Raw genomic sequence first — 18,601 nt, 5'->3', positions numbered from 1 at the left:
TGGTTCGGAGGCTTGAGACCGAAATCAATACAGCCACCGGGCCTGGTGCCTGATTGACGTTACTCGGAGGTTCAGGGATGGACAAAATGTAAGACTTCGGAGGTTGACCAATCCTTCAAGGTATTATGAGTGTAGATAAATAGTGTCATGGCTCCCAGTGCAATCATGGCTCTCATCAGAATCTCAGCATCGCTACTACAGAGCTCATCATCTTAAGAGAGTATTATTATCATCAAGATGAAGTTCACCGCCGCTACATTGGCGGCTTTGGCCTCAACAGCCATTGCTGCCCCTTCTCAGACGATCAAGGAGCAACCACGGGCAGCAGCCGCTGCATGCTCTGCCAACGTCTCCCTGGATGCGAAGACCAATGTCTTTTCCAAGTACACCTTACACCCCAACAGCTTCTACCGTGCAGAGATCCAGGCTGCAGCTGCAGCCATCTCGGACAGTACGCTCAAGGCCAAGGCCCTGAAGGTTGCTGACATCGGCTCCTTCCTCTGGCTGTATGTTGGACATCTACGAACCCTTCCTTACGCAATATGATACTGATATTGCAGCAATGCAGTGACACCATTGCCAACATCCAGCGTCTTACGCCCGCCATCGCTGATGTTCCCTGCAACAACATTCTCGGTCTGGTCATCTACGATCTCCCCGGCCGTGACTGCGCTGCCAAGGCCTCCAACGGCGAGCTCAAAGTCGGCGAGCTGAGCCGCTACAAGACGGAGTACATTGATCCCATTGTCAAGATCCTGAAGGCGAACCCCAAGACCGCCTTTGCTCTCGTCATCGAGCCTGACTCTTTGCCCAACTTGGTCACCAACGCCAACCTCGCAACCTGTCAGGCCTCGGCATCGGGCTACCGCGATGGCGTTGCATACGCCATACAGGCTCTCAACCTTCCCAACGTCGTCATGTATCTCGATGCTGGCCACGGAGGTTGGCTTGGGGTAAGTTCATCATCACATCCGTCCAAGCGACATGTTCTCGCACAGTCTTGCTTTCCATATCCTGATCATGTTGTCTGACTGGATTCATAGTGGAACGACAACCTCAAGCCTGGTGCCGAAGAGCTCGCCAAGGCATACAAGGCCGGCGGCAGCCCCTCGCAGCTTCGAGGCATCGCCACCAACGTTGCCGGATGGAACTCTTGGTAAGTCTAGCTCATATGCTCAAACCTTTGAAAAGTAGGAAACAACGCAGCAAGAGCCATTTCACTGACATCGCGTACTTACAGGGACGCCGAACCCGGTGAATTCGCCAACGCCCCAGACGGCCAGTACAACAAGGCCCAGAACGAGAAGAAGTACGTCACCCTTCTCGGCGCCGCCCTTCAGACGGCCGGCATGCCCAACCACGCCATCGTCGACACGGGCCGCAACGGCGTTCAGGGCCTCCGTCTCGAGTGGGGCGACTGGTGCAACGTCAACGGCGCCGGCTTCGGCCTCCGCCCCAGCGGCAGCACCGGCCTCGAGCTCGCCGACGCCTTCGTCTGGGTCAAGCCCGGCGGCGAGTCCGACGGCACCAGCGACTCGAGCGCCACGCGCTACGACTCGTTCTGCGGCAAGTCGGATGCCTACAAGCCATCTCCCGAGGCTGGTACCTGGAACCAGGCCTACTTTGAGATGCTGCTCAAGAACGCCAAGCCTGCCTTCTAAATGGAAAAGAAAGGCTTCCGCTACTCTGGCCATGTTGACCGCAGCGAGAACCCTTCATTGTGCTGAGAAAGGGGGCCTCTGCTGAATTTTGTCTTTCACACATGGCCTAGTTAAATTCTCTTCGTATATATACAATGCCAAGTCTTCATATATCTGTATCATTCGTGTCTTATTCTAAGTGATCCAGTGAGGGGCATGGGTCTTGAAAAAGTTGCGACTAGACAACATACGAGAAAGAGACTCGGTCGTCACATCTCACAGCAAGAAGGCCACCGTGCTCATCATGAAGGTAGTTGCTTACCCTGTGTTCTGCATAACATGGGGGGATAGTCGTTGCTAAAATGCCAAGTCTACAGACGTGACGTTGAAGGACGAGTTTTCACAGTCATCACTCAAGGCAGGATTGATGCGAGTGTGAGCTGACCAAGTCAACATCACGAGTTGAATGAACGAGAAACAGGATTTTTTTGAGTTTGCCAGGATCTTTTGATTTGGGCGTTACGGGTTCATGTCCGAGTCCTTTCGTGGGCTACCTATAAGCCAGCCATGCAGTCTCATCCCCAATTTTTCACAAATCGTTTTGACCCTGCGCATCCCGAAAGACATAACGAGGAAGCCAGCCTAGGACGCCCGCCATGATCTACCAAGAGAGCCCTTTCCCCACCACACTTCGTCACCATCATCGCATAACCCAGAGAGAGAGAACAGAAGAGAGCTTCACGCCCGTTTATGCTCTCGACATGACACCCCAGGCACGGATGATGTTGTCAGTGTAACCGGCGAACAGGGTCTGGCCATCGGCAGACCAGGCCAAGCTCACGCACTCAGGCTCACGGCTCTTCTTGCCGACAGCAGTGAACTCGGGCTTGAGCTCATCAACCTTGCTCTTCTTCTCAAGGTCGAAGATGATGATGCTGCTGGCGGTAGCAGCGCAGAGCCAGTAGCGGTTGGGGGAGAAGACAAGGGCGTGGATCTCGTCGTTGGCGTTGAGGGAGTAGAGGTGCTTGGACTCGTTAAGGTCCCAAAGCATGGTGGTACCGTCCTTGCCACCGGAGGCGCAGAGGGATCCATCGGGGGAGATGGTGACGGTGTTGATGTAGCCGGTGTGGCCGATGTGGTCAGTCTGCAGCTTGCAGGTGCTGAGCTCCCAGACCTAGAAATTTACCCTTGTCAGCCATTCTGATCTATGTGGAATTTTCCACAAGGCAAAAAATAAAAATTGAAGGTGCGAGATCAGGGCAATGGTGAATAGTGGTCTCATGGCCTGCACGGCAGGCTCTGAAGTAGCAAATACTTTGGTTGCAAGCATCACGTCGAATCGAGTTGTTGTGGCGACTTCTCCTGGAAAACATAGAAGGAGGTATTTGAAACTAACCTTGACGAGCTTGTCCCAGCCGGAGGAGACAATGACGGGGTTCTGGGGGTTGGGGCTGAAGCGGACGCAGGAAACCCACTCGGAGTGACCCTTCTCGGAGATGGTGTACTTGCAGTCACCGAGGGTGTTCCAGAGCTTGATAGTGCGGTCGCGGGAGCCAGAAACGATTTGTCTGTTGTCGGCGGAGAAGGAGACAGACAGAACGTCGTTGGTGTGGCCGACAAAGCGGCGGGTGGTGGTGCCGGTGGCAAGCTCCCAAAGGCGGAGAGTCTTGTCCCAAGAGGCAGACAGGGCGTAGGCGCCGTCCGAGGAGATAACCTATTTTCCTTCCCATCAGCCCAGAGTTCCCAGTGATCCTAGCCCCGCCAAAGAGGGCGAAGGAGATTCTTCGTAGAAATCGGAGGGGTTCGAGAGACGTACGCAGTCGGAGACGATGTGGGAGTGGCCCTTGAGGGAGCGCTTGGGGTAACCGTACTGGGACTCGTCACGGGTGAGGTTCCAGATGATCAGAGTCTTGTCACGGGAAGCGGACAGGAGCATGTTGGGGCTGTCGAAATGTTAGCGATTGCTGTCTTTCGAGATTCTTGGCCTCCTCCCCCGCCGCCGCCACTGTGCAAAGGCTCGCATGTCGTTGCCCATTTCGAAGAATCCCATCCTTCTCAAAAATCAACGTCGGCGGCAGCGGTAGCCAGGTAGGGGTGATCGCAAATGAAGAGGATTGTAGGAATGGTCGTACTTCTCCATGGAGGTAGCCAGGCTGGTGACCCAGCCATTCTGCAAAAAGCATCGCCGTCAGCCTCAAGCACAACGCAAAAATGACCGGCGCAACGCTGCGGCGTGCGGGCAAGTGAGACGACAACAACTTACGTGGCCCTCGAGGGTACCCTTGAGAATCAACTGCTCAGCCATTGGGAAATGAGGCAATCAGGTCGATTGAGTGGTGAGGGAAAGGTAGAAAGATTGGAGTTGATTCTGAGCGTCACACCTTTGACCCTTGGGGAGCTTGAGCTGAGATTCCGGATTTTGGGTGTGGGTGAAAAAAATTAGCAAACTTCGCTTAGGGCCAGGCAGGTGGAAAGAGCGCCAGCCTTGCTCCTGCTGCGCTTGGTGTGGGTAATCGAGGTGGGGCTCGAGCCAATGGGGATCGCTCGTAGCTACACTTCTTCTGAAATGCTGACACGAGGCTGATTGGCCCCATAGTCGAACAGAAAGGGACGGTACTTGTACATTAGTACCAACCTCAGAAGAATGATAGCCATGTCCAATGTTTCGGGCCCATCACAGGAAGTTCAATTCTGCATGTCACTCGCTGCAGGGGCTCGCAGAATAGCAGCTGTTCACCTATCTTTGATCGCAATATGACAAGTCCATGACTGGCGAACTTCCCGCAGATGTACGCGTTTCTCATTCAGATGTGGTCTCCACGAACCCAAAGCTCACTCTCACGACTTGAATCAAATAAATGCCAACGCTCCCGACTCTCGTCCATGACCACTGTTGTATCCTCGGTTTCTCCTAGTCACATCATAACCTTTTATGCGGGGAGCTACTGCTAAGCGCTCTGGGATTACTGATAAAACTAAGGATAATCTTGATGATTCGCTAGCTGCCTACGCAAAGTTTCTCACAGCTTTGCTTTTATCCATGCGGTCGCTGTAAAGTGCTCAACCGGATAATCGTATGATCCTCCTCCTGCGTCCCATCTTCATTCTCGGTCAAGAAATGATGTAATCTGCTGGAACTCGTCCACACGATGAAATACCCAAACGCCTTGCTGAATGCATGTCCATTTCCCAAAACAACCAATTCCTGTGTCTGCCTTGACTGGCACCCGACACACTGGCCTATGCAACCCAAGCCCATAAGTTCTGATCATTGCTCATCCTTTTTGATTATGTGGTCGTCCTTGGAAGCACTGGACTCGCGCTTCCGGCCTCTACCGAGAGAGGACGACTAGCTTTGCCCGGCGGCTCGTTTGCTTTGTCGCTGCACTTCCCTGCGCAAATGCCGGGCGTCCGAGTTGACAATCATGCTATGATCGGCAATCTCGAGTTGTTGGCCGGTGGCGCCGCCTTCCTTTTTGACGAAGCCTTCCATAGCGGCAGCCCAAAGCGAATAGCGCTCCTTGGTCATAGGATCGCGCTCCGACAGAGATCTGATTTCCTTCTGCTTTCGGACCTTTGCCGCTCTGACCAGGCCTCGAAGGGCCTCCTCTCCTTGCTTCGAGGCCTTGGCCGCCTCTTCCCTTGTCTTTTGGGGGTCACGACCGTTGTCATCTTCCTTGGGTGTGTATTTGTAGGTATGTTTGCTGGGAAAGTCGGGGAAGGACTTTGGTATGTACGACTTGGCTTCCTTCTCGGGCTTGCCGCTCAGCTCCTCGCCGAGGAGAGGTAAAGTTGTGTACGCATCCGGATCATCGACCAAAGGATTAAAATATTCCACGTCTAGCTTCGCTTTTGGTACGGGATGACGGAGGTGAGGCCTCAGCGCCTTCGTCTTCAGAGTGTAGCGTCGCATCGTGGACTCGAAGTCCGCTGGAGTCGGCTGCTCCCTTCGTGCTGCTAGAGCGACACGTTTGGCATCGGCGATCATGGAGGCCATGTCTGGACGTCGAGTCAGCGCCGAAAAGCATCAGTTTTCACACAACGTCTCGTAATCTCACAGGTCTCTACGGCCCCCAAGAAGCCCTGCATCGCTTCCGGGGTAGCGGAATCAAAGCCAACTTGCTGTAGTGCCAGTCCTATACTTCTTTCGAGGCCACTTTTTGCTTGATAATCCAAAGAAGGAATGGTGACTTTTGTCGCGCCAGGCAGGCTTGGCTCTTCATCGTCGGCGGCAGGGTAACTTTTTGCCGCGTCGCTATTCGTCTTCTGTCTTTTGATGATTGGGTTCTCATCTTCACTAGACGAGCTCCGCTTGATCGGAGTCGTTGCCGCGGAAGGTGAAGACATGGCCGACGTCGAACAGAGCTCGAGGGTGATGGAGGCGTGTCACGGCGAGGTCGCAAATGTACGCGCAGATGTCAAGAACAGAAGAGTCTGGACACTTCTATAGATTAAGGTAGAGAAATGCGCGACGGTAATGTATACGGCGCGCGCTCCAAATGTTGGATCTGGGCCTTGGGCGAGGAAGACGCGATGTTGGTGAGAGGAGGTTGTTCGAGGTCCGAGATTCGAGATTGTTTGCGCCTCGGACGGAAGGTACATGAGCTAGGTAAGCTACCTAAGGTAGGTACGTTGCGCGCGAGAATGGGTACGTACCGACGAATGAGAAAAAAAAAAGGGATTTGGGATGAGGCTCTTTCTCAGTCTTTCTGGGGCTCGGCAGTTGCCCCGCGGCTCACCATCCACTGTAATCGGACTTGCATCCACCCTTCGAGACCCCTTTCAGCGCCTAGGGGCCCTAAGCCAATCATGGATGGGTGATGGATGACCTGGACATCAACATCCAAGGTGGACGTCCAACACTTTTACCAGAAAAAGGAAACGACTCGGGAAGAGATTATTTATCTCGATGACATTTATCTCTTTATCGCATTACTGACCACTCGCAAGCCCAGAGCGGTGTTTTTCCGCGTCAGATCCCGAAGTACGATCTCGTCGCAAGATGTGGCATCATCAAACCACGTACTATCCAAGGGGAGGTCTTTGAGCATTTTTGTCATTCACTTTACCTCAGATACTCTCATTACTATTCTCAAGTCAAAAATGCACTCTTATGCATTTACATTTTCGCAGAGACACAGAGGATACTGTCTAGCGACAAAAAGCTCGCCCTTTGTCTTTCAGCTAGGTAATAGCAGACACACGTGTAAAACAGGAGGACTTCGTATCTTTACTCACCTTACCCTACATAGTCTAATTAATGCAAGGAGACCCATCTCAGCCAGCCTGTGCTCACTATCTTATCTGAGTCAAGCGCCTCGATGCACCCCTTTCACGACCCAACAATACCTTAGACTTCCTCATAATTTCAATGTCCTAGTGTTCAGTAGCCTTCGTAACTTGTGTCGCTCTCTTTTGCCTTTGTCGTTGTCTTTACTTCCTTAACCCTCTCCGAACTGGCTTAGGGGTGGGATTGGGTTTCTATCTGTCACTTCGGTAACACCAAATAAAATCGCTCACCCGTCCAGTGGCTATTGCAATAATGCAGGATCTTGAAACTCTGCGCAATGGAGGCTATCGCGGCCAAGGTCTGCAAAAGCTCAAAATCACCGGCACTTTAGACCATTTCCCCTCGGAAATCCTAGATCTAGCTGAAACCCTCGACCATCTTGACCTCTCCGGGACCGGGATTTCTGTTCTCCCCGATGACTTCAGCAGGCTGCGCAAGCTCAAGGTCGCCTTCTTTTCCGACTGCCGGTTCGCCGTGTTTCCCAAACAGCTATCAGAGTGCCCCGAACTGGATATGGTGGCATTCCGCTCCAACGGCATGACGACTATCCCAGAAGGTTCCTTGCCACCCAAGCTGCGTTGGCTTATCCTCACGAACAATAGCATCGAGGCACTGCCCCGAAGCATCGGCCGCTGTTCTCGGCTCCAAAAGTGCATGCTTGCCGGCAACAATCTCACAAGCCTCCCGGATGACATGGCGGTCTGCAGTAAACTTGGCCTACTCCGCCTCTCCGCCAATAACTTCTCTGACTTGCCAAAATGGCTGTTTGAACTCCCCGAACTCGCCTTTCTGTCTGTTGCCGGCAATCCCTATTGCTCGATCAGTCTCGAGGAGGAGCTTGCTCTGCTGCGCAAAGTGGACTGGGAGGATGTTGAAATGAGGGAGTTGCTGGGCCACGGAGCCTCTGGCGATATCTTCAAAGCGAGGTGGATGCTCGCCGACTCGGTGGTAGAAGAGGTAGCCGTGAAGCTGTTCAAGGGGGAGGTGACGAGCGATGGGACACCGCTAGATGAGATGGGCGCCTGCCTGGCAGCAGGTTCGCACGACAATCTCATCAGCACATTGGCCAGCATCAAGGGCCATCCAGAGAAGCACGGCCTCATCATGCAGCTCATTCCTCCCCATTATCAGAGTCTCGGCCTGCCGCCTTCCTTGGATACTTGCACTCGAGACCGGTATGCACCAGGCAAGAAATTGTCAGTCAAGGTTATTCTTGAGCTTTTGGGTGGCGTTGCCGCAGCTGCTCTTCACCTTCACAGCCGGAAAGTTTCTCACTGCGATCTATATGCGCATAACATTCTCTTCAACGATCACGGACACGCTTTGTTGGGCGACTTTGGCGCAGCGACGATCTACGAGCACCTCGGCAGATTCAACTTTGAGAAGCTGGAGATACTTGCATTCGCTCACCTCATTGATGACATGATTGGTGTTGCTCATGTCGAGGAGAGTGGTGAAAGAAAGCAGATTCTACAACGCTTGCGGGAGTTACACATCCGCTGCTCCAACTCAGTCGTCTCTGAGAGACCTACCTTTGCTGGCGTCGTCGATTCTCTCCAGGCATTGGCATGAACCCCAACAGCCTGAAAAGGCGATCTTAGCCTGTTGTTTCGGCCTCTGGGGTTCCATGCGGCGAGATATGCATGGCGGGTCCAAGAGAGGTTTCTAGGCAAGGACACATCAGCTGTGCAGGTGCGAACTTCACCTGAAGTTCTATTCATTATGAAGACTCCATCTACTCAACTTCAGGTGAAGTTCGCACCTGCACAGCTGATGTGTCAAGATACGACGGGGATGAGGCATGGGGCTATAGAGTTAGACATAACCTAGACTTAGACGCATTTAGATTTCATCCAAAACAATACTTAGAGTAACCATCTTCATTTAGTTGGCTTTTCTTTGAAGAGTCGCCAGGTGGAAAGATAATGCGATTGAGGTTCATTACTTGGATAAGTTTCGGGACTTCTGCAATTGTTAGCAGACTGTTGAGCTTTTCTGTTAAGTTTGCGGTCATGACTGATGTGTAGTACAGAGACCCGGCTGGTGAAAGTAGACACCTGGAGTGCTTGTCTTCAGATAGTTGAGGTGCTGTTCATTAATGGAGTAGGATTTAACACCCGTATGATAGGTTACTTCTAACGATACGAAACTTCTACCCTTCCTAGCCCGACTTTCAAGATGACGACAAGGTATGCCAGCCTCCTAAATCCTACTCCGTCACGCCCGTCTTCCGCTTCAATGTGGGCTGATCAGAGGTGCACCTGTTTTATGGCAACTACAAAAAAGGACTCTCGACGGACGATGAAGACAGATGGCATGTCTTGGGAGTTGAGATAAACCCATACACGGTATCCTCGGATGCTCTTTATCTTTCGTGAACATTAGTTGAGAGTTTGGGTAATAATAGTCAGATCAATGTGTATCAAACATGTGTTTATGAGATCAAATTGATTTATAGAAAGCGAGCACGCATGGCTACCACGACTGTACACTGCTCTAGTAAATTTTGCCTAGTCATACATGCCATCTGTGTACAATATTCGGCGCAGCAGGGAAGACAAGCAGTTCATCAGCGAAGACCGTCGTCAGTAGGTTCCGCAACCGGGGCTGTGGAAGTCGGTAGGGCCTCACCAAAGTCCGGGTCGATTTCGGACTGAGGCGGGTCGTCGGATCCGCAATCCTGGCCAGTTGGCACGTCTTTGTAAAAGACGTCGGAGTAGGCGGCATCCAGGAAGTTCTGGAAATTGTTATCGCTGAAGGGAACTTTGGTGTGCTCGTACTGCATGCCATTGAACTGCTCCTTGACGAGACCGGGGAGGCTCTGCCAGCCCACCAGAGGGGGTCTCAGAGCACCGTCCGGGCCTGAGCTGGAGGGGAAGATGGGTTGGCCAGCATCGTACGCCACGATAGGGTGAGTCCCAAGGCCGTACTCATCATCGGTGAAGAGGGTGTTGGACCTGGTGGTGTCGAAGTTGCCGGGGCTGGTAGAGTAGCTCACGCCACGACGAGAGAAAACTCTGGCATCATCCGGGCATGTGTCAAAAGCAAGCCAGACGACAACAGTCAGCCAGTGATGTCGATGCTGCTCTTCTTTCCCCTGGACCTTGGGCAAATAGTAGCTGTATAAGACCGCCCATCTATCATGGGATTTTCCGACTCGTGAGTATGTTTGACCGGATTGCTTGAAGTCGCGGCAATCACCGCCGGCGTCACCGGTAGGCTTCAAGCCTCTCCTGGTAGGCGATTGAGATCAGCGAATGCAGCTTTTGCTAGCAGTAATTACCTACCCATGATTGCCGTCGACATCGACTGCAGGGTACGGGATACAGCCGTGCCATGAATATAGGAAGGGCGCGAATTTGAGCTCAATGTCGCCGAGCAGGTCCTCGTCGGCACGCGGACGGAGCGCAATGATTTCATTGTGGTTTTTCCATTTGTCGCCGAATGCTATGTCTTTGCCGCGGGGCAGTAGACTTGAGGTGGCTAGGCCTAACAGGGGAAGGAGATGGAGGAGAGAGAGGAGAGGATGAGACAGCATTGTGATGAGACGAGCCGAGTTGATGCTTCATACAGGATTCTTGGTGAGAGAAAACTAGGATAGACGGAAGATTATAAAGAGTAAACAGCTATGGGCTTCAACTGTCAGTGTTGAAAACATTCTTACCTCCCGATCATTCCAGGGACTGACTAAGAGCAAACCGGAGTCGTGATTTTGCCCAGACGAGTTATAGCACCCGGATATTACCACCGGTGCTTTGGGAGCAGAAATTGTATATCAAGGTGAGTATGATCGTCTTGGTGTGAAGGCTAAAATAAGTGCTGTGAGTTGTTGAATCCTTTTTTGAGTGCTAGAGTGTAATTGTGGTTCCACCTTTTCCAAGATTGAAATGAGTTGTCTAGTCATTTGCAGTATCCGGGCTCATGTTCGCCCAATTGATCAGGTAATGATTATATCTCACTGCCGCTGCCCGTCAATAGATCACTGACAGCCAAGCGCGCCGTGCCAACTTCGTCTTCAGCGCTCCGCCCATTATTCACGCAACTGCCGGCCTTCTATGTGACTGAGTGTATCTCTGCATCGCGCTCTAAATCATCTTAAAAAGCATGCTGTACTTGGACTAAATCGTTCTGACAGCTGTATTCAGCCTTTTTCAAATAAGCGCGCATGGGTGGCCGGGAAAGCTAGCATAGGTAAGGGTTTCCGAATTGAATGCCGGGAGCACCGGCGACTCCGGTGGACACGGAGCCGGCAGTGCGGGTCACCGACCAAGGGACACCTGATCCATGACCGGGCCCTTATATTCACTCAACTTACTTAGATATCCTACTCAGCGTGCAAAACTTAATCCAAGATTGTTCATTGAGCCAAGTGCGCTTCCCAATTTCGGGCCATCCGAGAGGAGTTCAACTATGCGAGGAGGAAGAAAATGGACTCGTATAATCGAATTATAAAACTTAAACGCTTTGCCGGCCATTAAGGTGTGTTTCCAAGCCGAATGATTTCTCTCTCCAAAGAGCATCACATTGCAATCATGAAATTCTTCGCCCTCTTTACCTACTGCACCGCGGCGATCGCCAGCGTTGTGCCTCTGGCCACGGACCTGACCAATGTCGATGTACAAGTTCGCAACGCTGGCGAAGTATTCGAAACGGCTGATTCGGTGTCTTTGGCGAAGCTCCTCTCGCGCGACTCGGCGAGTGCCTACGAAGAGGCTAGGCGGGCCGCTGGACGTAGCCTCTCCGCCGGCACCTACTACTACTTCATGAACTGCAACGAGATGGTCGAAGGCGACTACAACCGTGCTACAACAAACAAGGGGCGCTGGATGATGGACACCTATTCTTGCTCTCATGTTGGTCTCGTCGTGGGCAAGACTTCGTGGCTGGGGCGCAAATTCAAGGCGCATTATATACACATCAGGACGTTCTCTGATGGCCTTGGCCAAACCCACCACGATTACAACCCTTATGAGCACCAGAGGTATGCATGCTCTTCGAAGGGAGCGATGTCTCATCAACGCTGACGATTCACAGACTCATTTGGGGTGGTAAAACCACGGAATCCAAGGCCAATCTTAACAGGTTGGTCGATGCTGGTGAGTTTGATTACCTGTGTAGGCTCACTGAAGATTACTGACATCCATCCCAGGTAGAAGCTGGCTCAATGGAGCGATGGTGATCACCGAGGAACACAACTGTATGGCGCATTACGAGTATCTCGCCAGTCTACTCTAAGGAGTTGTCACTTCTCCTGTCTCGTGCTATGGGGCAGAGGAGGACTGACTGGCGGTCGTGCTGGAAAAGGAGTGCGGCGTCGAACCGTGACCGACACGATTAATTAGCGTATTCAACCACCAATCCCCGTTTTCTTGTCTTTCCGTGATACAATTTGTACCTCCGTCACGACTATTGATTATTGGAGTTATCCGCCCGGCCTACAGCGTGCTCAATTTCCCTCAACGTGGCCCGCACGCCGTCCGTTCCTCTAAGCATGGCCTGGGAAAAGTTGAACCTCTCATCTTCCCCACCGGCAGGAACCCCAGCTTGCCCCGCGAAGAGCCGTTATATAGCTGGAATTTGCCATAGTATCTCTATATAGCACTCAGTCTAGCCCGAGATCGCGAGCTGAGATCCCCGAATGAAGAATTTTATACCAGGTGGAAGTCGTTCGAAAATGAGAAGACACAAAATAGCTTACTGCTGGGCTGGCGTATCACATTCGCGGCCCCACTGTTCATAGGTCGCTACCTACCTACCTAGGTAGCTCCCCGCTGGACCCACTTCCATATCGGACGAGAGCCGATTCGAGCAGGCGCCCAACCCAATGCCCTGCGCTTCAACCCTCAGTTGCACGATTACGGTCTCGCCCAATTCAAAGACTCACTTCACCGGCTCACACTTCATCAACCTTCGAGTGCGATGGTCGGTACGTAATAGTACGCTACCGAGGACACAGCATATTTTCACGACGACTGATCAGAAAGCCCTCGGCCTCTGTCCCGCTTGCTTTCCTTACGGTATCCTCTCTTCACTCACCGTACGGTCACTTTCGGCCCCAATTCTACATACGACCAAGACAGCGAACTGATGAAGCCTGCAGCATTTTGTGTACTGGAAACAGCGGCATCTTGGCAGTACCGAGGTGATTGGTTTTCCGACATTGGATAAGCTTATGGGATAATTTACTGCACTTCAACCAACTCGATAAACCCAATTCGAGAGAAGGAAAGGCAGGGAGGTCCCGTCGCCCTGAACACCATCTGATATTCACCACCCGGTCACCATCACAAGTCTGGCCTGGTCCAACTCCCGCCAAGATGTTTCCTTTCGATGTGACCGCCATGCCCACGCTACCGACGCGCAAGGGTCTGTTGGTGATTGACTTCAACAACGATTTCATGTCTGCCGACGGCGCCCTACCAGTCACAAACGGCAACGAACTAGTCACACGTACCCTAGAGCTGGTAAAGGCCTTCCGCAAAGTCGGCGATATTATCTGGGTGCGCAGCGAATTCGACAAGTATCGCCTTGCCGCGGGGGAACAGATCTGGGCTACCGACACAATCCCCAAGCCCAAGATTCTCGAGTCCCGTGCTAGAAGAAGGATTGGAGGCGCATCTAAGCAAGCGCCCGAAGAAACTTTCGATGCCGACCCGGAGGCTTTCCTCAGCCAGCCTGGACCCAAAGTCGTTCGTTCTGGCACCCCTGGTGCCGATTATCCCGCCGCCGTCAAGGAAGCAATCGGCAAGAGGGATATCAACTTGTCCAAGTCACATTACTCGGTCTTTTCCTCCGGCCAGTTGATCCAGATGATGCGCGTCAAGTTCGTCCACGAGCTTTATATTTGCGGATCGCTCACCAATATCGGCGTCCACGCCTCAGCTATGGATGCCGCCACGTTCGGCTATTCCATCACCTTAGTCGAAGACTGTTGTGGTTTCCGCTCCGATGTACGTCACAACGCTTCATTAACCAAGCTTGTCGAGGTGACGGGCTGCGAGGTGATGGAGAGTGAGGCTGTCATTAAGAAACTGCAGCCCAAATCCGAGTCAAAGCCGGCGGCCCCGTCATCACCCGTCGTGCCCAAGAGGATCGCGGAAGCCAGTGGTGTTAAAACGCCGCCCTCGGCTGATTCGTACAAGACGAAACTCGAAGAGCAGTTGGCCAATCTTTCAATCAAAACTTTAAAGTCCTCAGCAAGCAAGCCTCCCATCTTACGCCCACGCCGAGACTTGTCAGGCCTGGGCTGTGCAACCGCTTCCGATGTTTTGGAGGTGGATGTGGACGCGGGTCCAGTCAGTGACTCAGACGACAAAGAGGTTCACAAACGATCAAAGAGTCCAATGGTAGGCAAGGGCAGTCTGGAAATAGAAGTAGACACAGACTCGGTACCGGAGAAAACACCTATAAAGAAGCAACAACTTCCTAAGAAAATCGCCGGCGAGAAAGCATCTTCCACGTCCGACATTGAACTCGAGCCAGACTCAGGCCCGGATTTAGAGCCAGAACCAGCCAAAAAGCGTGTTGTCATGAACGATAAAATTGAGGTCGATGACTCGCCGCACGCTACCGAACCTCTATGCGAGGGTGACACCACCGTCATTCACAATATACTCCCTTCGACCATGGCCGAGTGCATCTTCGAGAAGGTGAGAGACGAGGTCTCATGGCAGAGAATGTCCCACCAGGGCGGTGAGGTCCCTCGGTTGGTCGCCGTGCAAGGCGAAGTAGCCGACGATGGAAGCATGCCAGTATATCGGCATCCCTCAGACGAATCACCTCCCCTCTTCCCCTTCACCCCTACAGTACAGAAGATCAAGGCAGAGGTCGAGAAGGAGCTCGGGCATCCGCTGAACCACGTGTTGATCCAGTTCTACCGCAGCGGCACCGACTACATTTCCGAGCACAGCGACAAGACCCTGGATATCGTCAAGGGATCGTACATTGCCAACGTCAGCTTGGGTGCGGAGCGCACGATGGTGTTCAGGACCAAGAGGCGGGACAAGGACCCGTCCGGCACCGCAACGCCGTCGGGCGAGGTCTCTCTGCAGCGGCGGGTTTGCCGTGCCAAGCTGCCGCATAACTCTCTCTGCCGCCTAGGCCTGGCGACGAATGGTCGATGGCTGCACGCCATCCGCCAGGACAAGAGGATGGATCGAGACAAGACGCCTCCCGAGTTGGCTTTTGGCGGCGGACGCATCTCGCTCACCTTTAGACAAATTGGCACCTTTTTGAACCGGGATAGCACCCTGATTTGGGGTCAGGGGGCCACCAGCAAGAACAGAGAGGCGGCTCAAGCGGTCATCAACGGTCAGTGCCCACAGGCCGTCGACATGGTCCACGCCTTTGGCACCGAAAACCACTCATCTGACTTCGACTGGGACAAGTTTTATGGCAAGGGTTTCGATGTTCTGCACATGAGCACTTCGCCGCGCCTCTGCGCCTCGGCTGATCCTATCACCAACATGCGCATCGCCCTAATGTTAGCCGAGTACGGCATCTCGTACGGCAAGGGGAGCATTTCGCCGTCCTTCAACTGGAAGGACAGCAATACCGGCGGCAAGGATCCAACCGCTATTTCTGCATCGCTGCCGATTCGATTCGTCGACAATGACGTAGCAAAATCCACGGTTCAGGGCGAGTTGGCCATTATGCTCTATCTGGATTCCGTATACGGCTCCGAAAAGAAGGAAGCGGCAGATAAGTCGCAAATAGATGTTGCGAAAACATTCACACGTTTCCAGGATGGCCTTGCGCTCCTCGACAAGTGGCGAGGGCTCGAGAAGGACAGCAAGTCAGGAAAGCGTGACCTCGCACCCTTGAAGAGAGAACTCGCCACCTGGGAGGGATATGCAGGTGAGGCCGACTTCATTGCGGGCTCTAGTATGTCGTTGGCCGACTTTGCAGTATGGCCGGTGTTACACGAAATCTCCAAGGACGCCAACACCGAAAGTCTGGAAGCGACCAAGAAGCTGAAGGCGTACTACGAGAGAATCAAGTCCACCGAGTCTGCCGCCAAGGTCCTTGATGCAACCCAACCTGATACCACTGGGGCTGTATCGGCGGACCCAAAGACTAAAAGTGTGATCCAGGCATTAAAGCCGAGTGAGAGTCCCTCAGGCGAGAAGTTGCAGAAAGACTGAGCTACAAAGGGCGGTTTCAGGATGCAGGGCGAGCTTCGAGGACGAAGTGTTTAGATAGCGGACATCGCATACTTGATAGCTTTGAATAGTTCCAATTACACTTTGTAGCCATGCACTGTCCTTCCTTTCTCACAGCTCTGGTCTTTATAGTTTACCTTTTCCGTGAACGGCTTGGTTATGTGAGAGACATAAGTTTACGAAATGTCACAACCATCATTGAATAAAGCACGAATTTAAGAACGGATTTTCCTGCAGCTGCAATTTCTATTCCACCATCTCGTTGAGGATGGTCAAGTTTTGTCAACGCTAATTGGTCTGTGCAAGCCCCCCTAAACGATGCATATGCAGTTTGGGGGAAGTGGGTACCCTCACGGGTATAGACCCGTATTTGATATGAAAATCAGTAAGGCTGGATGGAACGATGAGACCGAAATCGTTCTCGCAAAGCCTGTCCTCATCAAGAATGCCCCCATAGAACGCCATAAATGAAGAAGAGATCCCGTGCCCAGTGCCCATTTCACGACGAGTTCCCATGAACTATAAGCTCGTCGGAGCTGGTCTCATCGCATCGCTTAAGAAGAGTGGGCGTCCCACGGCAAAGGGTAAGTGCCCACCCAGTCGGCCACCTCGGACCTCAACTGAACAATCTCGGGATCGTTCTCACCATCACCAAGATGCTGCATGTAGTGTCTCAACAGACCAGGCTTCTTCTCTCCCTTCTCCTCGGCCGCCTTCTTGGCGCTCTTGTTGACGCGAATAGCGATGGTGACGGCGCGGTCAATAATGTCGGCCACGCGGCTGAAGTCCTCCTCAGTGAAAGCTCTCGTCGTCATGGCTGGCGTACCGATGCGCAATCCACCAGGCACAAGTGCCGACTTGTCACCTGGCACGGTGTTCTTGTTGGCAGCAACACCAACGAGCTCCAGCACACGCTCAACGCGGCTGCCATCGATGCCCTGGGGCTTGAGATCCACAAGAATAAGGTGGTTGTCGGTGCCGCCAGAGACAATGCTGTAGCCCAAGCCTCCCTTCTCCTTGGGAGCACCCAGTCTCTGGGATAGCGCCTTCGCGTTGGCCAGAACTTGAGACTGGTAGGCCCGGAACTCAGGGGCTTGAGCCTGCTTCAAGGCAACGGCCAAGGCGGTGATAGTGTGGTTGTGAGGGCCACCCTGGTGGCCGGGGAAGACGGAGGCGTTGATGGGGCCCTCGAGGTTGTACATTTCGTCCTCCTTCTTGGCATTCTGGCGACGCACTCCCTTGCGGAAGAAAATCATGGCGCCACGAGGTCCTCTCAGACTCTTGTGACTTGTAGTGGTGACGATATCGGCATAGTCGAACGGGCTGGGCATGACCTTGGCTGCCACCAGGCCAGAGATGTGGGCCATATCGGCCACGAGGTAGGCGTTGGTCTTGTCACAGATCTCGCGGAAGCGCTGGTAGTCGATCAAACGGCTGTACGCGCTGGCTCCTGCGACAATGATCTTGGGTCGGTAGAGCATAGCAAGCTCCTCCAACTTGGCGTAGTCGATTTGTCCAGTAGCCTCGTCCAGCCTGTAGGGGACTGTTTCGAAGTACTTCGAAATGGCGGAGATCTTCTTAGTCGGTGTCTGGTAGCCGTGCGACAAGTGACCGCCGTGAGGCAGGTCCAGACCCATGAGGCGATCGTGGGTGTCCATCAACGCCGAATAGACGTACAAGTTGGCCGGGGCACCGGACAGAGCTAGAAGAAGGTGTAAGTAAATGCGTAGGAAGCGGGTTCCTGTGTTGTAAGCTGAGCGTACCTTGAACATTGACACCCCATTGCTTTGAGTCGAGACCGAATGTATCAAGAGCACGCTGCTGGCAGAGACGCTCTGACTGGTCGATGAATTCGTTGCCGCCATAGTATCTTGCGCCAGGATAACCCTCGGAGTACTTGTCTTGGAAATAGTCTTAGCTTCCGTCACATCTGGAGCCAGCAATGGACATACTCTGCATCACACTGCCCAAGGCATCGAGGACGGCCTGGGAGGTGAAGTTCTCCGAGGGAATGAGGTTGATGAAGTGCTTCTGTCTGGTTTTCTCCTGCGTATTTCCAACCGTGTCAGCGGATATGTCGTATGGGAGCATCCTCGGCGCACAGGTTTGTGTGCTGGGAAGCAATCGGTGGGCTTGGGCGGGCTCGTACCTTTTCGATAATGTCGTAGACGGCGGGGTCAGCCTGCTGAAGCTTGGCTGCCAGCAGCTGTTGGTTGTAGAGTCAGTTGAGTAACGTTCCCGTTTGTATGCAACCGCGATAGGGGCAGCTATGCGCACCTGTTGCTGGCCCTCCAAGCTCTTGGTCGAGATGAATCGCCTCACGCCACCTGCGCAGGGAACTGACGCCGCCTTCGGCAGGAAGCGGGAAGCACGAGCTGTGCCTCGGAATGCTGGAAGTGACATGACGCCGGTATGACGAAGGAACTGTGGAATAAGAAATCAATTGCCTGTTCCAAGAGTTGTTGTGAAGCTTGAAAAAGGTTGGAGGATGCGAAGGAGAATAAGTTGGA

General features: G+C 53.0%; 8 protein-coding genes across 8 annotated transcripts; 4 read left to right on the top strand and 4 right to left on the bottom strand.

Moving 5' to 3' along the window:
* Positions 1-237: 237 nt before the first annotated feature.
* CABS01_08530 (exoglucanase-6A) lies at positions 238-1,661 on the top strand (the record flags this gene model as incomplete). Its single annotated transcript, XM_060541889.1, has 4 exons — positions 238-506; positions 569-953; positions 1,044-1,156; positions 1,241-1,661. The coding sequence occupies 4 exons, from the start codon at positions 238-240 to the stop codon at positions 1,659-1,661; spliced, it is 1,188 nt and encodes a 395-aa protein (XP_060402046.1).
* Positions 1,662-2,388: 727 nt separating this feature from the next.
* Positions 2,389-3,945, bottom strand: CABS01_08529 (guanine nucleotide-binding protein subunit beta-like protein; the record flags this gene model as incomplete). The annotated part of the gene is made up of 5 exons (XM_060541888.1): positions 2,389-2,814; positions 3,037-3,354; positions 3,457-3,583; positions 3,773-3,810; positions 3,904-3,945. The coding sequence occupies 5 exons, from the start codon at positions 3,943-3,945 to the stop codon at positions 2,389-2,391; spliced, it is 951 nt and encodes a 316-aa protein (XP_060402045.1).
* Positions 3,946-4,989: 1,044 nt separating this feature from the next.
* On the bottom strand, positions 4,990-5,987 carry CABS01_08528 (uncharacterized protein; the record flags this gene model as incomplete). Its single annotated transcript, XM_060541887.1, has 2 exons — positions 4,990-5,639; positions 5,699-5,987. The coding sequence occupies 2 exons, from the start codon at positions 5,985-5,987 to the stop codon at positions 4,990-4,992; spliced, it is 939 nt and encodes a 312-aa protein (XP_060402044.1).
* Positions 5,988-7,182: 1,195 nt separating this feature from the next.
* Positions 7,183-8,502, top strand: CABS01_08527 (serine/threonine protein kinase; the record flags this gene model as incomplete). Its single annotated transcript, XM_060541886.1, has 1 exon — positions 7,183-8,502. The coding sequence occupies one exon, from the start codon at positions 7,183-7,185 to the stop codon at positions 8,500-8,502; it is 1,320 nt and encodes a 439-aa protein (XP_060402043.1).
* Positions 8,503-9,499: 997 nt separating this feature from the next.
* On the bottom strand, positions 9,500-10,468 carry CABS01_08526 (necrosis inducing protein; the record flags this gene model as incomplete). Its single annotated transcript, XM_060541885.1, has 2 exons — positions 9,500-10,163; positions 10,218-10,468. The coding sequence occupies 2 exons, from the start codon at positions 10,466-10,468 to the stop codon at positions 9,500-9,502; spliced, it is 915 nt and encodes a 304-aa protein (XP_060402042.1).
* A 958-nt stretch (positions 10,469-11,426) lies between these two features.
* On the top strand, positions 11,427-12,165 carry CABS01_08525 (uncharacterized protein; the record flags this gene model as incomplete). The annotated part of the gene is made up of 3 exons (XM_060541884.1): positions 11,427-11,911; positions 11,965-12,026; positions 12,080-12,165. 3 exons carry the CDS (start codon positions 11,427-11,429, stop codon positions 12,163-12,165), a joined length of 633 nt encoding a protein of 210 aa, XP_060402041.1.
* Positions 12,166-13,247: 1,082 nt separating this feature from the next.
* Positions 13,248-16,073, top strand: CABS01_08524 (isochorismatase; the record flags this gene model as incomplete). The annotated part of the gene is made up of 1 exon (XM_060541883.1): positions 13,248-16,073. One exon carries the CDS (start codon positions 13,248-13,250, stop codon positions 16,071-16,073), a length of 2,826 nt encoding a protein of 941 aa, XP_060402040.1.
* A 572-nt stretch (positions 16,074-16,645) lies between these two features.
* Positions 16,646-18,494, bottom strand: CABS01_08523 (serine hydroxymethyltransferase; the record flags this gene model as incomplete). The annotated part of the gene is made up of 5 exons (XM_060541882.1): positions 16,646-17,793; positions 17,855-17,992; positions 18,044-18,137; positions 18,241-18,297; positions 18,369-18,494. The coding sequence occupies 5 exons, from the start codon at positions 18,492-18,494 to the stop codon at positions 16,646-16,648; spliced, it is 1,563 nt and encodes a 520-aa protein (XP_060402039.1).
* Between the last annotated feature and the right edge of the window lie 107 nt (positions 18,495-18,601).

The sequence above is a fragment of the Colletotrichum abscissum genome (genome assembly GCF_030869225.1).
Source record: "Colletotrichum abscissum strain IMI 504890 chromosome Unknown Scaffold_19.1, whole genome shotgun sequence".
Lineage (NCBI taxonomy): Eukaryota > Fungi > Ascomycota > Sordariomycetes > Glomerellales > Glomerellaceae > Colletotrichum > Colletotrichum abscissum.
Note: the sequence above shows the minus strand (reverse complement) of the source record. Positions and strands in the feature narration are given on the sequence as shown.